The sequence below is a fragment of the Vulpes lagopus genome, chromosome 24 (genome assembly GCF_018345385.1).
Source record: "Vulpes lagopus strain Blue_001 chromosome 24, ASM1834538v1, whole genome shotgun sequence".
In the NCBI taxonomy this organism is placed as follows: domain Eukaryota; kingdom Metazoa; phylum Chordata; class Mammalia; order Carnivora; family Canidae; genus Vulpes; species Vulpes lagopus.
The window spans coordinates 33,542,753-33,556,817 of NC_054847.1; the positions used below are offsets into that span (position 1 = coordinate 33,542,753).

Sequence of the window (14,065 nt, forward strand, 5' to 3'; positions counted from 1 at the left end):
GATAAGAGCTGATGTCAGAGAGTTGTATTCCTAGGACATGGGGTTATTTGGTTCCTTCATTCTGCTCTATGTCGTGTATAATAGTCTATAAATGTCACTTCAGATGTATACCATCACAGACTGTTTTTATCCATAGTTAATGTCTCCATGAAGTATCCAGGGGGATATTCCATTATTATTTACCTTTGAATTTTTTTTTTCAAAAAGTTTTAAGATGGAAAGCCCATTTAAAAACAATATAAGGGGATTCCTGGGTGGCTCAGCGGTTTGGCACCTGCCTTTGGCCCAGGGCGCGATCCTGGAGTCCCGAGATCGAGTCCCGTGTCGGGCTCCCTGCATGGAGCCTGCTTCTCCCTCCTCCTGTGTCTCTGCCTCTCTCTCTCTCTCTGTGTCTATCATAAATAAATAAATCTTTAAAAACAACTTTTTTTAAAATAAAAAAAAAAACAATATAAAATAGTAGAGTTAAGCAGAAAACCAGAATAAAGACCATAAAAATGACTACAACTTGGGGTAGATTAATTGTTATACTTGATACTGATCTGAATTTACTGGCAACAAGAACAAAGCAAGATGGAGTTCCGGTTCCGTGATTTATTATGTGCGGCAGAAGACTGCCTAAAGCATCATTTTGCTTTTTAGGCAATTGTTGTTAGAATTGACCTTGATTTTTTTTTTTTTTTCCCACTGTCTTGAATTCTTGTTTGGAAGATAATTACTGATGATTAATAGACATTATCATTGGGGTTTTATAATAAGCAAAAACATTCTTTGGTGTTTAGACTTCATTACTCACTGAAGCATAAGCCCTGAATCAGTGAAGATATTTTCAGACTGAGTGGTATTGCCGGACTAATCGGCCTCGGCAAGTGGTTTATTAGTTTACTCGGCAACCCGCGTGGCGCTTTACCATTTGCCATACACTGTACCTGACTCTGGGGTCAATGGAAGAAATTGTCCTGGAGGTTCTCAGCCCACTGGGGATGGAGCTGGGCAAGCGGATCTGCTGTGCCGTGCCGTTGGAGCCCGAGAGGGTGTGTTGGCTCGGAGTAGTGGGGGAAGGTTCTTAAGGCACAAGATATTTGAGCTGATTATTAAAAGTTTGCCTGGTTGAAAGGAAGGAGAGACCAAGAATGCCCTCGGATGCTCTGTTGCAGCTTGGAGCTTGTGCGGTCTAGGAATAAACCGTTAACCTCCACTAGGCATGTCAACTCCAACATCCTCCGTGCTCGGGCTGTGGCTGCGGTTGATGAAGCAGCTTCATGACCGAATCTCTCCGATTCCTAGAGGGCAGGTATTGAGGCCCGTGGCGAAGCCCAGCAGGTACTGGGTGTTTGTGGGTGTTTGTGGGAGAAGGGAAGGAGGGGAGGGCCTTGCGTCACACACCACAAAGTAGATGAGGTGGAGCGAGGAAGACTTGGGGTCGATCCCCATTGTCAGTCACGCAGAGGGGAGCGCGTTTCTGGAGGCGGCCGGGACAGGGTTTAAGGGCGGCTGTTCCCGGCTCACCCGGCGCCCTGGACTCGGCCGGCCTCTGCCGAATGTCTGCCTGTCAGGCCGCGGGATCCCCGGGACCACAGCGTGAGCCTGAGTGGGTGTGAGTGGAAGGGGCGGCCGCGGGTGCACGGCCTGTGGTTGCCAAGCGCGGCGCTAGTTTTGACGCGTCGACGCTGCGCACCTTCTCCAGCCGAGGACTGGTCAGCAAGCTCAGAAACACTCCTTAGGACTCTTCTCATTCAGGGAGATGCAGGCCTCTCTAGACCCTCACGGTGCTGTCTGCCTGCTGCCCTCGCTCCAGGCCGTCCCAGAGCCAGCTCACACCTTAACCCGCTAACCACCTCCGGCAGATCTGCGCCGCGTCCTGTGGGTGCTCCTGCGCTGAGCACACGGCCGCTCGCCTAGTGACTCGGCGTACAGGTGTAGTGTTAATCAGTGCCGCCTTCTCTCAGCCCTTAAAATCTAACCGAACAATTTCTGTTGGTGTTTTTTTAAGATTTTATTTATTTATTCATGAGAGACACAGAGAGGCAGAGACACAGGCAGAGGGAGAAGCAGGCTCCATGCAGGGAGCCTGATGTGGGACTCGATCCCGGGACCCCGGGGTCACGCCCTGGGCCGAAGGCAGATGCTCAACCACTGAGCCACACAGGGGCCCCTCTGTTGCTATTTTTGACATCTGTCCACCTTACTTCACTTGATGTGCCATTGGCCTTGTCCAGGCCACCGTCATTCATTTGAGCCCGTGGCCTTGCTGCCTCCACTTTGGCTGTCTCTACTCAGATCTCTGCGTATGCATAGGGCAGTCCTTGTGAAACACAACTTGGCTCTGTCCTTTCATGCTTATGGTCTTCAACGGCTGCTGTTGCCCTGCAGACAAAATAAAGGTATTTACCCGGCCGACGTGTCTGGGCATGGTACAGCCTAACCTCAGCTCTGCAGCCTCATCTTTCTCTTGTTCTCTCTCTTTTACTCTCTCTCCACCTTCAGTGAACGACTTTCGGCTCTTTGATGGGCCAGGCTGTTTGTTTCCTGACTTAGCATCTTTTCGCTATTTCCTCTCCTCGGTATGCTTTTGTCCACTCTCGACCTGGCTCAGTCCTTCTCATCTTTAGTGCTCCTCTTAATTTTTCCTGAAGGATCATTCCAGATTGTCCATTCTAAAGTTACCCTCTGAAAATCTCTCTCAAGACGTACCAGAGTTCGAGACCATGAGCTCAGTCATGTGGAACTGCTCCCACCGGAATCTGATGCTGGCTGGGGCCCCTGTCTCTGTGCCTCCTGCCGTACGGTGCAGTACGGAGCTTGCACAGGAGCGGCGCTTCTCAGACGTTTGTTGAATGAAAGACTGTTTCGCTAAAATAAAAGCTGATCTAGATGGAAAGGCAGTAACAAGGCCTGTTTCTAACTCCCGTCGCGGCGTATGCTAACTAATTCTACGTGAGTGTCTGGTACTCACTTGAAAGTCAGTTACTGCTATTTTGCCTTTCCAGAAAAAAAAAATGGCATTTTTAATGTTTGTTTTGGGGAGCCTAACAGACTAAGTTAAGGTTGTGTTCTGCTCCTGGAAAGTGGTCCAACTTTGAGCCCGTTAACCAAGTTCTCCCGGGTCTCCTTTCCCATCTATAAATAGAGGGAAATTATATCTCATGAGCTTGTTATGGAGATTTACATGAGATTATGTGAAGTGCTTCATACAGTGCTTGACACCTTGGAAGAGTTCAGGCATTCTTTTTTCTTATCCCCTTCACATCTCAAGAGATTAATAAGGACTCAGAAAACCTCATTTAACTTACCTCATAATCTTACTGTTTTTATTTAATGCATAATCACACCCAAGAGCATTAACGTGGAGGTCAAAATCAGTTTAGGAGGAAATAATCCGTCTCTTGGGCACAAGTAAGCAATAATGGACTGGTTTTTTAACTGTCAATAACATTGGTCTCCCTCAGAAAGATAGACAAGAAGTCCTCTTTTACCTTGTCCCGGAGGTGGTGGTTTAACTTGTAAAATTATAATTACAAGTAAATGCGAGTCGTTATTGTTCTTTCTGATTCAAGTACATATTCTGTGTTGATAAGGGATACGAAAACATTTTCCCCATTTTAGATGTTTCTAGGGAGAAGCCTTGGCAATATCATTGAAAACTCTGGAGTCCAAAGCTCTTCTGCTTATATTATCAGCTTTGGGGGTAATTAAAAATTTTAGTATTCTGAAGACAGGTTGTTGGATTCAGATGGATCAGATTCAAATTAGTAGGTCGTCTGTAACGCCCACTTCCTTAGGCATCCTACTCTGGATGCTAAATTGAGTTTAAAGGAAAATGGTTGAGTTATATCTACCAAAATTATCAGAGGTTAATTCTCTGTCATTAAGTCAGAATAGCTCACCCATCCCCGCCTCTATTACATTCCTTTCCCTGGATGATAAGAGACAGTAACTGCGAGTTGAATTGCTTCTCCATAGACTGCATCTTCCAGGGAGCTAGGGGCTCTAGCATTAAAAGCTGAAGGCCTTTGGATTTTGTCTATTCAAACATTGCCCCAGGCAAGGATCTGTGGTGTTTATTTGGGGATAGTATGATTTAGAGTGTTGCTGTGAGTAGATGAGATACGACAGCTAATAGACATTGACTCCTTAGCTCAGTTTGGAGCCTGGAAACTTTAGGGAGGCTGAGGGAATGGATATGAACTCCTTCTGGGGCGCTCTCACTTGCCCTGTTCTGTGGCCAAAGATCTCACCTCAGACCCAAGCCAAGCATCTTGAAAGAGTGTGTAAGATTGGTCATTTGGGACATTGGACTAAAACCATGCGGGTGCACCTGGGCGCATATCTGTGACCAATAGTACGGAAGGTGTGCTGTATTGACGGAGGGAGGTTTATGTGAGTTCCGACGTCTAGATGTTTCCTTGAGCTCATGGTCAATTTCTCCCTGCAAACCCAACTTCAGAAACTGTATAGCTAAACTAAGAATTGTCGTTGCTAATTTTAACATATGTCCTGAAGGAGTGGTTTTCATCTCACAGAGGTGGCAAAAACCACCTGCACTTTTTTCGTGTTTTTTAAAAAAAATTTTTAAATTTTAAATTTTTTTAAAGTGCGCTTTTACCTAAAATTATCAAAGTAAACATTGATGTTTTCTATCAGAGGTTCTGGTCATTGAGTTTTCTTCGGGTGTTTTCTGTTGTGTGTCTGGTGGGGCTGCAGTGCTTTAAAAATAACTGGGGGTAATTAATACCCTCTCAACTACTAAGTAGAATGGGAACCTGCTATTAAATGAAGAAATAAAGCATTACGTTTGGTAAAATGCACATCTGATAGTTCAAAGCAGATGAATGTCCCAGCAAGGACTTCAGAGCTTCTCTAGTCCCATTACACTGATTTGATGTTTAAATGACTTCCGTAAGGTGTTTCGGTTTAACTGGATGCTAGGAATTGCAAGCAAGTCCTCAAAGAACCACTGTAGTATTCTTTGGTCCGCGCGTGAGCTACCCGTTAGCAGCCTGTTGTGGGATGTGACGTATCTCTTTCCTCTTCTTTTTACAGAATGCTATGAACCTACCCCCTGACAAAGCCAGGTTACTGCGGCAGTATGATAATGAGAAGAAGTGGGAACTGATTTGCGATCAGGTAAGACACAGTGATGCTTTTATCAAGAAATAATGAAAGAAGAGAATCAGATTTCCTCCCTAAATATAGTAGACTTTTTCCAGGATACGAATGCATGGATTTCTGTTGTGTTACTCTCTGCCTTCCTGTTTCTCAGGACCAGAGGTAAAGCTAGGAAGTGACTTACTTTATTTGTGCATTATTTTAATTGTCTCCCTTATTTGCAAGCATTTAGTTATTAGGTTTTCTGGGAAATCTCATCAGATAGGCAAACCAAATTCAGACCTGTTTGGTTTTGAGAGAGAGAGAGAGAGAGAATTGGGGCTGCGGCCGGGGGTGGGGGTGGAGAGGGAGAGGGAGAGAAACAATCCAAGGCAGGTCCCATGCCCAGCATGGAGCCTGACATGGGGCTCAATCCCATGACCCTGAGATCACGACCTGAGCTGTATTCCAGAGTCGGACACTTAGCCACCCAGGCGCCCCAGTTTTTCTGTTTCCACAGCAGTTTCTGCTGCAAGAGTAGTGCAAGTCTTCTAGTTCAGCTGGCTTTCCTATTCCTGTATATTGATGTATAGTCATGTGAGAAGGTGAATTGTTTATAAAGAAACATTGCTTCAGCTGATAAATTATTTCAGATTTTAGCAACTCTAAAGTTGTTTTCATTTTGTCATTAACTCATAATTCAGATGATTAAGAGATATAAAATAAAAAGTGAAAATCTGCATTTTGTTTCTGTCTGCTCTTCAAATTCTCCACCTTAGAGCTCCACTGGTAAGACCTTGAAGTATTTCCTTTCAGCTTTTAAAATGTTTTTGTCTTAAAAAAACTAAAATACGTGAATGTACACACTAGTCCATTCTGGCCCTTGGTACATTCATCAGTATGTACGTTTCTATCCTATTCTTTTACAGGATATGTAGTAGTATTGCATTGTAATTGATGGTTTTTGTTTTGTTTTTTTGGCACTTTGTTGGAGGGCTTGGTCTGGGCCAGTTGATTGAATCCTTAGAGGCGTCACTGTGAGATAGCAGGCTCTGTATGTGAACTTTTTATGTTGTGGCATGAGCTTCAGGGTGCTTGTGTCTCCACCTCCCACCACCCTGAAAATTTTTGGGGAGTGTTACATTTCTTCCTAACACCGCTGCCTTGGGTTTCTTTCTTTTTCTTTCTTTCCTTTCTTGGATTTCTATTGTGGGGACATGTATCAGAGAAGCAGAGGGTTTTTTTTTTTTTTTTTTTTATTGCCCATAGGTAGAGCTATTACCCTAAGAAATAAATGCTTGCAGTTGGCAGCTTCTAAAGTGTTCATTGTGTGTGGTTTCTCCTCAGCTCCTGATTCAAACAGTAATGAGATGATGGTAAAAGTCCTCCCCTCTTTCCCAGGCCATATTTGGGTACCGAGAGTAGATAGAAACGAAAGAGGAAGCTTATTGTTTATAGGACCATGATGCAAAGGAGTGAAATTCTGCTGACACTTAGACTCTCCTTCCCTGAGAGTTAATTTTTCATGAGTATTGTCTAAGCCTATTATTGTGGGGAAAAATGATTTTACAACAATGATGAACAAGGATGATAGGGATAGTTAATATAAAGGAAAAGGAATCGTGCAAATGAGGGAGGTCCAGTGGGGGTGGTAATTCTAGTGTGACAGGTTGTGACAGTGGCAGGTGCAGAGGAAGGCAGTGGCTATTTTGTCAGCGCTGTAGAGAAGATCGGAACCTCCTCCCGCAGACCTGCAGGATTCACTGGCCGTCAGGCTGCTCTGCTCCTTTCCGGCTTGGTTGAGTTGTCAGTCTTTGCCTCTCTAGCAGCCAGAAATGGCAGGTTACTGCTGAGAGAAGATTTCTAACAGCTGCACTCTTCCCTCGGACCACCCATGGCCTCTAGGGTAGATGGTGGGTCTGGGGATCTCAAGGCTGGGAGAGGAGCAAATCAGCTAATTAATTGTGTTTCAGATTTTCGGATCCTAGGTTCAGCTTATTATTGCCCTTAAATGTTAATGTGCCACAACATAGAGAATTTAGCCACTCGATCTGTTTCTTTCTGGCAGTTACTTCAACACGTGTTGAAAGCTCCAGGCTGGGGCTCCATCAGTGTTCAGAGGTGTCCTGGGTGATTTGTTAATAAGAGTGAAAAATAATTATTATTGCCAGTGGCCAGCATTTACTAAGTAGATTTTCTTAAGAGCTTTGTGTGTAACTGTCGAAGCAGTCACGGGTGTTCAGCTCCCCATTTGACAGATGGAGAAAATCATTGCTGAAGGTGGCGTAGCTGTTGAGTGGTAAGGTGGCCTGGGAGGTCTGATTGTGGAAGAGCTGCTCATTTGGGGGCTGTATGTGAATGCGCTGCTCTCTTCCTCGCCAAGGGCTCAAGTGTGTGAATGAGCCACGGAAAATAAATTACAAAACATGGGTTGTCTCTGTTTCTCTGGCTCACAGTCTGATAGGCTTTCCTGAGAGCAAGAGTAAGGCGGGGAGCTGCAACGTGGGCACTGAGCCTCGCCTGCCTGTGCTCTCCCCATGGTGACCTGCCATGTGTGATTAGCCATTGGTCATTTTGAGAATTTTAGCCAGCAGAAACCTGGACTTTTTGCCACATATGGGAAGCCCATTGGTATGTCACACACGCCATGTCCCCTGTGTATATTTGTGAGGGGAAAGGTAAAAACCATGATCTTAAGGCCTTCATAGGATATTCTTCATAAGGTAGTATAATGTATTGGTGTTTAGTGATGGAATGTAGACCGTGTGTGGATTTGGTACCTAACCTGTATCTGTCTATGGTACTTAACTTGATACCTTTTCTAAATATATTTGCTTTTAGGGATCCCTGGGTGGCGCAGCGGTTTGGCACCTGCCTTTGGCCCAGGGTGTGATCCTGGAGACCCAGGATCGAGTCCCACATCGGGCTCCCGGTGCATGGAGCCTGCTTCTCCCTCTGCCTGTGTCTTTGCCTCTCTCTCTCTCTCTCTCTCTGTGACTATCATAAATAAATAAATAAATAAATAAATAAATAAATAAATAAATAAATAAATAAAATATTTGCTTTTAAAATACCATTTATATGAAATGTCCCAAGTAGAAAGATCCATAGAGAAAGTAGGTTAGTGGTTGCTGTGCACTGGGAGGGGGACGGGAGTGACCGCTAATGAATGTGCACGTTTTTTTTTGTTTTTAGTTTTGTTTAGTAGGTGTGATGGAAATGACACCAGATTTCTTGGTGGTGGGAATTAAAGAGTGGTGATAGTTTCATAGTCTTGTGAACGGAATAAAACTGCCTACCACTCTCAGAGTGTGAATTTTATGGCATAGCGAATTATATTTGCTTTTGTAACAGAGATAGGCTAAAAACAGAATTGAAGAGCAGTAACTGAAAAAAAAAAAAAAAAAGAAGAGCAGTAACTGGGGAAATTTCCCCAGAAAAATTTTCCAGAGAAATTAGTGGATGAATCTAAGAAGTGGTTGACTTTGTTAGGGTTGATTTGGGCATTATGGTTGTATAAGAATCTGTCTTTATTTTTAAAGCAATGTGTACGGCCGTAGGGATGGAGTATTGCTGGAATATGGCTATGAAACACTTCATAAAGGAAAACAAAAGGGATAGAACGTGCAAAACCTTGATGGTTGAATCTTGGTGGTGGAGTGTGTTGGGGTTTATCACAGTATACTTTGAACTTCGGTGTGTATTCAAGAATTTACAATATGGGATCCCTGGGTGGCGCAGCAGTTTGGCGTCTGCCTTTGGCCTAGGGCGCGATCCGGAAGACCCGGGATGGAATCCCACATCGGGTTCCCGGTGCATGGAGCCTGCTTCTCCCTCTGCCTCTGTCTCTGCCTCTCTCACTCTCTCTCTCTCTCTGTGTGACTATCATAAATAAATAAAAAGTGAAAAAAAAATTAAAAAAAAAAAAGAATTTACAATATAAAATTAAAAACTAAAGTGCCACATAATCTTCATTTTTTTCCTTAGCTACTCTAACCTTCTAAAGAGGTGCCTGGCTAGCTGGCTCAGTTGGTAGCACATGCAACTCATAATCTCAGGGTGCTGAGTTTAAAGCCCCAAGTTGCGTGTGGATCCTACTTGAAAACACAGCAGTTTAAAATTATTTTGAGGGTTGCAGGCAATATATGTAAAGTACATCAACTAACACTTGGCACGGAGCAGGTGCTTTATCGATGGTGTGGCTGCTTCTGCTGCTACTGAGGAGCTCAGCTATTAGACATTGGACCATTATTTTATCGTCGACTTGTCATCAAAAGATTCAAGGAAATTGATTATATTGAATGTGTCATCACCTATTATCTAAATATACTTGATGGTTTGAATGCATGCTGTAGGATGCTGTCAGGAAAAGCCGCAGCTATAGATTTCCTCCCTTCTTTCCTGCCTTTCTTCCTTCTAAATATTTTATTTATTAGAGCGAGTGAGTGCATGTGTGCAAGAGAGTGCAAGTGGGAGGGAGGGGCAGAGAAAGGAGAAGCAGACCCCGCTGAGCAGGGAGCCCCTTCGTGGGGCTCGATCCCAAGCCCCGGGGATTGTGACCTGAGCTGAAGGCAGATGCTTAACCCACTGAGCCCCCAGGCGCCCCAAGCCATAGCCATGGATTTTCAATCTAGGAAAATACCAGGCAAACCTTGTGTCTTATGTGTCATCTTAGAACAATGACCGTGGTGTGTTGTCATTGAGACCTAACCCGTTAGACACCCCCTGCCCCACTGTTTTGTGCCCAAACATTATATGGAATCCAAATGCTTATTTCATTTCTTTTTAAGCAAATAGTGCAGGTAGGTAATCGTGAGGTACCCGGGATAGGCCTAGTACGGAGTCTGCACCAAATGAACTGGGAATATTAGAGAAATTTAATACCAAAAGAAGTATGTGATCAAGAATATTGGAGGCTTTAGGGTGAAGTTATTTCAGGTTTGGTTCCAGTGAAAAATTGTTATGTGGGTGATCGGAATCACAGGACCGGTCGCGGTTTTCCTTTTCTCCGCTGCTGCTGGGTTGCTCGGGGCCAGATTCGTGGTCTGCCCTTACCAAGTGCCCAGCACCTGGGTGGCAGGGTCTGTTACCAGCCTCATCCGTGGCCTCACCTAAGGTTTCCGGGCCATGTGTCCCTCCATATGGATTTCCTCACTTAAAAAAAAAAAAAAAATCCCCTCCTTAACTTTCTTCAGCTGTCTTTTTGAACAAGATGAAGGTAAAATCATCTTTTTATTTTGTTACCGGTGAACACAAATGTTATTTGTGCTGATGGCGAAGTTCCTTTTCCATATGCCGTGGGCTTTGGGCCGATTGGTGCGTTGGACGTGATGCTTTTCTCTAAAGAAGCAAAAGGGGGGGGTGTCCAAGCAAGATGGGTCATTATGGTTTAGCCTGGGAAGGACAGCGGGATGCAGCTCGTGACTGGCTGGTACCATCAGTCGGCATGTCATCCCCCTGGGCAGGGCGTGTTCCCAGGGTCCATGGCTCATGCCCCCAACACGCAGGCAGTTGGGCCCAGGCAGGTGACATGGGTGGAGGCTGGAGAGCCGGCTGTGTGTTGGGCGGGGGTGGGGGGGAGAGGGCGGTGCAGGGCGGGGACACAGATGGAGAGGCAGCTCCCGGGAGGAGGGGGAGGAGGAGACAGAGATGGAGGTGGAGGAGGAGGAAGGGGAGGAGGAAGAGGACTCCTGGGTGGAGGAGGAGGAGCAGGAGGGGGGAGGTGGAGGAGGAGGGCTCCTAGGAGGAGGAGTAGGAGGAGGGCTCCCGGGAGGAGGGGGAGGAGGGCACTGGAGGATCCGTGGGGCCCCAGGTGGGCTCTCCGTGGGGGGCCCGTAGCTGCTGGCTGCCCAACAGGTGCACCTGAGGACCCGAGGGCCCGAAGCTGCGGGGTGAGAGGGACTCCGCATGGGCTCCTTGGCCTGTGGGGAAACCCCGGTCCTCGCACCTGCGTCAGGGAGAGTGCTGGCCTTGGGGGGCCCTGGGGTTTTACAGTTTTGTGTCCCGAATGTACCCTATTGAAGATGTACCGAGGACTGTGATTGGAGTCACTTGGTCGCGACGCCTTCTCTGCTACTAAGCTCGTTTCACTTAGAGTGACGGGAGGGTGATGACAGCCGCCGTGTTCGTTTTCTGTGGCCGCGGTCGGAACGGCCGCAAACTTGGTGGCCTAGAGCAGTAGGGAGCACTGCTGGGTCCTGGAGGACAGAAGCCCGAGGTCGGATGGCAGCTGGGTCTTGTTCCTGCCCAGGGCTCTCGGGGAGAATCCTGCCTCCCCTCCAGCTCCCGGAAGCTCCTAGGCCTCCTTGCCTCCCCTCCAGCTCCCAGGGGCTCCTAGACGCTCCTGGGCAGTGGTTGCGTGACTCCAGCCTCCGCCTCCACTTTTACGGGACCTTCTCTTTTTCTCCCTTTGGCCGCTTCTGCTCTCCTGTGTCTTAGCGGGACTCTCCCTGTTGGGTTGGGGTCCACCTGGGAAGGTGAGGATGATCACCCTCAAGGTCCCTGACGTGGATCTGCAGACACCCTTTCTCCAAGTACAGTGATGTGCACGTGTGTGGGGCGAGGGCACAGACGTGGCTTTGTGGGAGGCCGTTGTTCCAGCAAGTGCGTGTGCAGAGACGTGTGATGGTTCATGTGACCTTGTCGTTAGATAACAGGTCTAGCCAGTCCTCCGCCCGGGGGGCTGGTTCTACCCGGGTGGTCGGGGGAAGCTCTTGTCGCGGGCAGCCGCAGCCTGGCCCGGCCCGGCATGGTCTCCGGTGGTCTCCGGGCACCCGGGGAGGGGGGGCGAGCGGGCCTGTGGTATCCTCGGGAGGTCCCTGTGCCTGGCCTGGCAGCGGGCAGCGTTGTGTCCGACTCTCCTCACCGGCTGGACCCGCAGAGGTGTGGCCTCGGTGAATGAGCGGGGCGGGGGGGGGGGGGGCGGGGACCACGCTTAGTGGGAGCCAGTCTGTGCCATGGTTGCCGTTTCTGACAGTCCAACAACTTGGCCGGTCTAGGTTGGACTTGGCATCACACCTTCTATTATGTACTCAGTAATTTATCCACCCAAGAAGCACTTAATAGTGCAGACAAGAGAAAGCGAAGAGAAAATTGAGAGAATATGGATCTCAGTTTTCCCCAAACAGGTGCCTCATGTAATGCTTCGAGTCTGGAAAATCATTTGAGTCAAATGGTCCCTGGTACCAGTTTATTTGTCCTGAGCCCCCGCAGGGTGCCCGGCACGAACTGGCTGTGAGATGTAATGTTTTTGCCGAATTTAAAACACAACATCTCACCTTAGGGCTGTCTTCCTTTTCTCAAAGTCTCCAAATCTGAGGAAAGGTATCAGGTTAGTTGCTGTTAAAAAGAGAGCAGGTGGGGGATCCCTGGGTAGCTCAGCGGTCGAGCATCTGCCTTTGGCTCAGGTCGTGATCCCCAGGGTCCTGGGATCCAGTCCCAGGTCGGGCTCCCTGCATGGGGCCTGCTTCTCCCTCTGCCTGGGTCTCGGCCTCTCTCTCTGTCTCTCTCATAAATAAATAAAATCTTTAAAAAAAAAAAAAAAAAAAAGAGGGAGCAGGTTTCTTTTATTTTCCCTCCTGAAGGCAAAGTTTCCCTTCCATTAAGGTACACGCCGGTCCCCGATCCCCAGCTTCTAAAACGCCGGAGAGGCAGTCCGAGGAGCAGATGCCAGCTCCCTGCATGTTGAGCTGTCTCCCATTTCGTATCTCTGGGGTTGTGGAAAATTGAATCTGGACCTAGAAGGGGGGTTATTTTGTTCCACTACAAGAGGTTCTCTTGGTCCTAGGATTTTTGTAGTGGGGGGAAAGGTGCTGACCACCCCCCGGGGGCACAATATGGGAAGGTAGACTAAAGACGGGGTGAGCTACTCCTTTTTAAACTTTAAACCCGGTTTTGGCAGCTTGATAGAAACGCTCTGTTCGAAGTGCTGTTTGGCATCAACAGCTAAAATAAGAAGCCCGGTGTTCAGTCGGATTTCAAGCTTCTAGGTTACCTTCTGCCAAAATGAACATCACGTTACCTGCGTTCTTGCCTGGCGATGCAAGTGGAGTTGGAGATCCTCCGCTGCCACCTCCTACCCCCCCCCCCCCTTGAAATTACTTAGTCGCCTGAGTTGTCTTAGATAGAACTCCACTGTGTCATGCGAAGTAGATTTTTATCGTATGAGCATCTTTTGTGAACTTGAGAATGCTGTTAAAGGAAATGAGAAATCATCTAGCCAATGTGACGATGCACACGGATAGACTGAAGTTGACCTTTGACACCATCTTTTAGAAAATAATGTAAGTGACATATTAAGGTGAATTAGCCAAGAATTTCTACTAGGGAGCACAGATACAACTTCACATTCTTTTAACACGTGAACATTTAACTCCTGGTCTTTGCTGTGGAGGTCTGTGTGTGTTTACCTTTCGCATACCAAAAAGTCAAACAGCTTCATGGAAGTTACCCAACAAGCGGTGGAGCTGACACTAAAAAAATTCTGAAAATTTCTGTGTTCTAAAAAGTACCCAAATGGTTTGGAAAAGTCGTTTTGAAAAAAGTGCTGGGATGACCTCGGTCACAGCGTGGCTCTTTTCATCAGTCCCTTCACTAGGTAAATGATCCAATGAGGACACACTGAGGAGAGTGATGTGCTAGATGCTAGGATTATAGTGCCCCCGAAAATACAATGTTGAATCTTTTAAACAAGGAAGTTGAAAAAAATAATACATCATCTTAAAAGTAAATTCTGCAAAGACTGAGTGTTTAACAGAGAGCTTTCAGACCCTATGTTATCCCCAACTATCTGTAGCATTCATGGCAGATCTTGATGAACTTGCAAGTAAGTGTTGTAAAAGAAGTTATTTTTTGAAGTCATTGGGGAAATTAAGGTGTCTGTGGGTTTTTTTTTCTTTTAAGATTTTATTTATTTACTTGTGAGAGACACAGAGAGAGAGGCAGAGACCCAGGCAGAGGGAGAAGCAGGCTCCATGCA

At 46.8% G+C, this 14,065-nt stretch overlaps 1 protein-coding gene across 8 annotated transcripts in view; it reads left to right on the forward strand.

Moving 5' to 3' along the window:
- Positions 1 to 14,065, forward strand: part of FMNL2 (formin like 2) — a 263,443-nt gene that overhangs the window by 138,510 nt on the left and 110,868 nt on the right. For all 8 annotated transcript variants that reach the window (XM_041739554.1, XM_041739553.1, XM_041739557.1 and 5 more), the window contains exon 2: positions 5,044 to 5,127. In XM_041739554.1, coding sequence (XP_041595488.1) covers positions 5,044 to 5,127 — 84 coding nt within the window. The remainder of the gene's footprint in view (positions 1 to 5,043; positions 5,128 to 14,065) is intronic.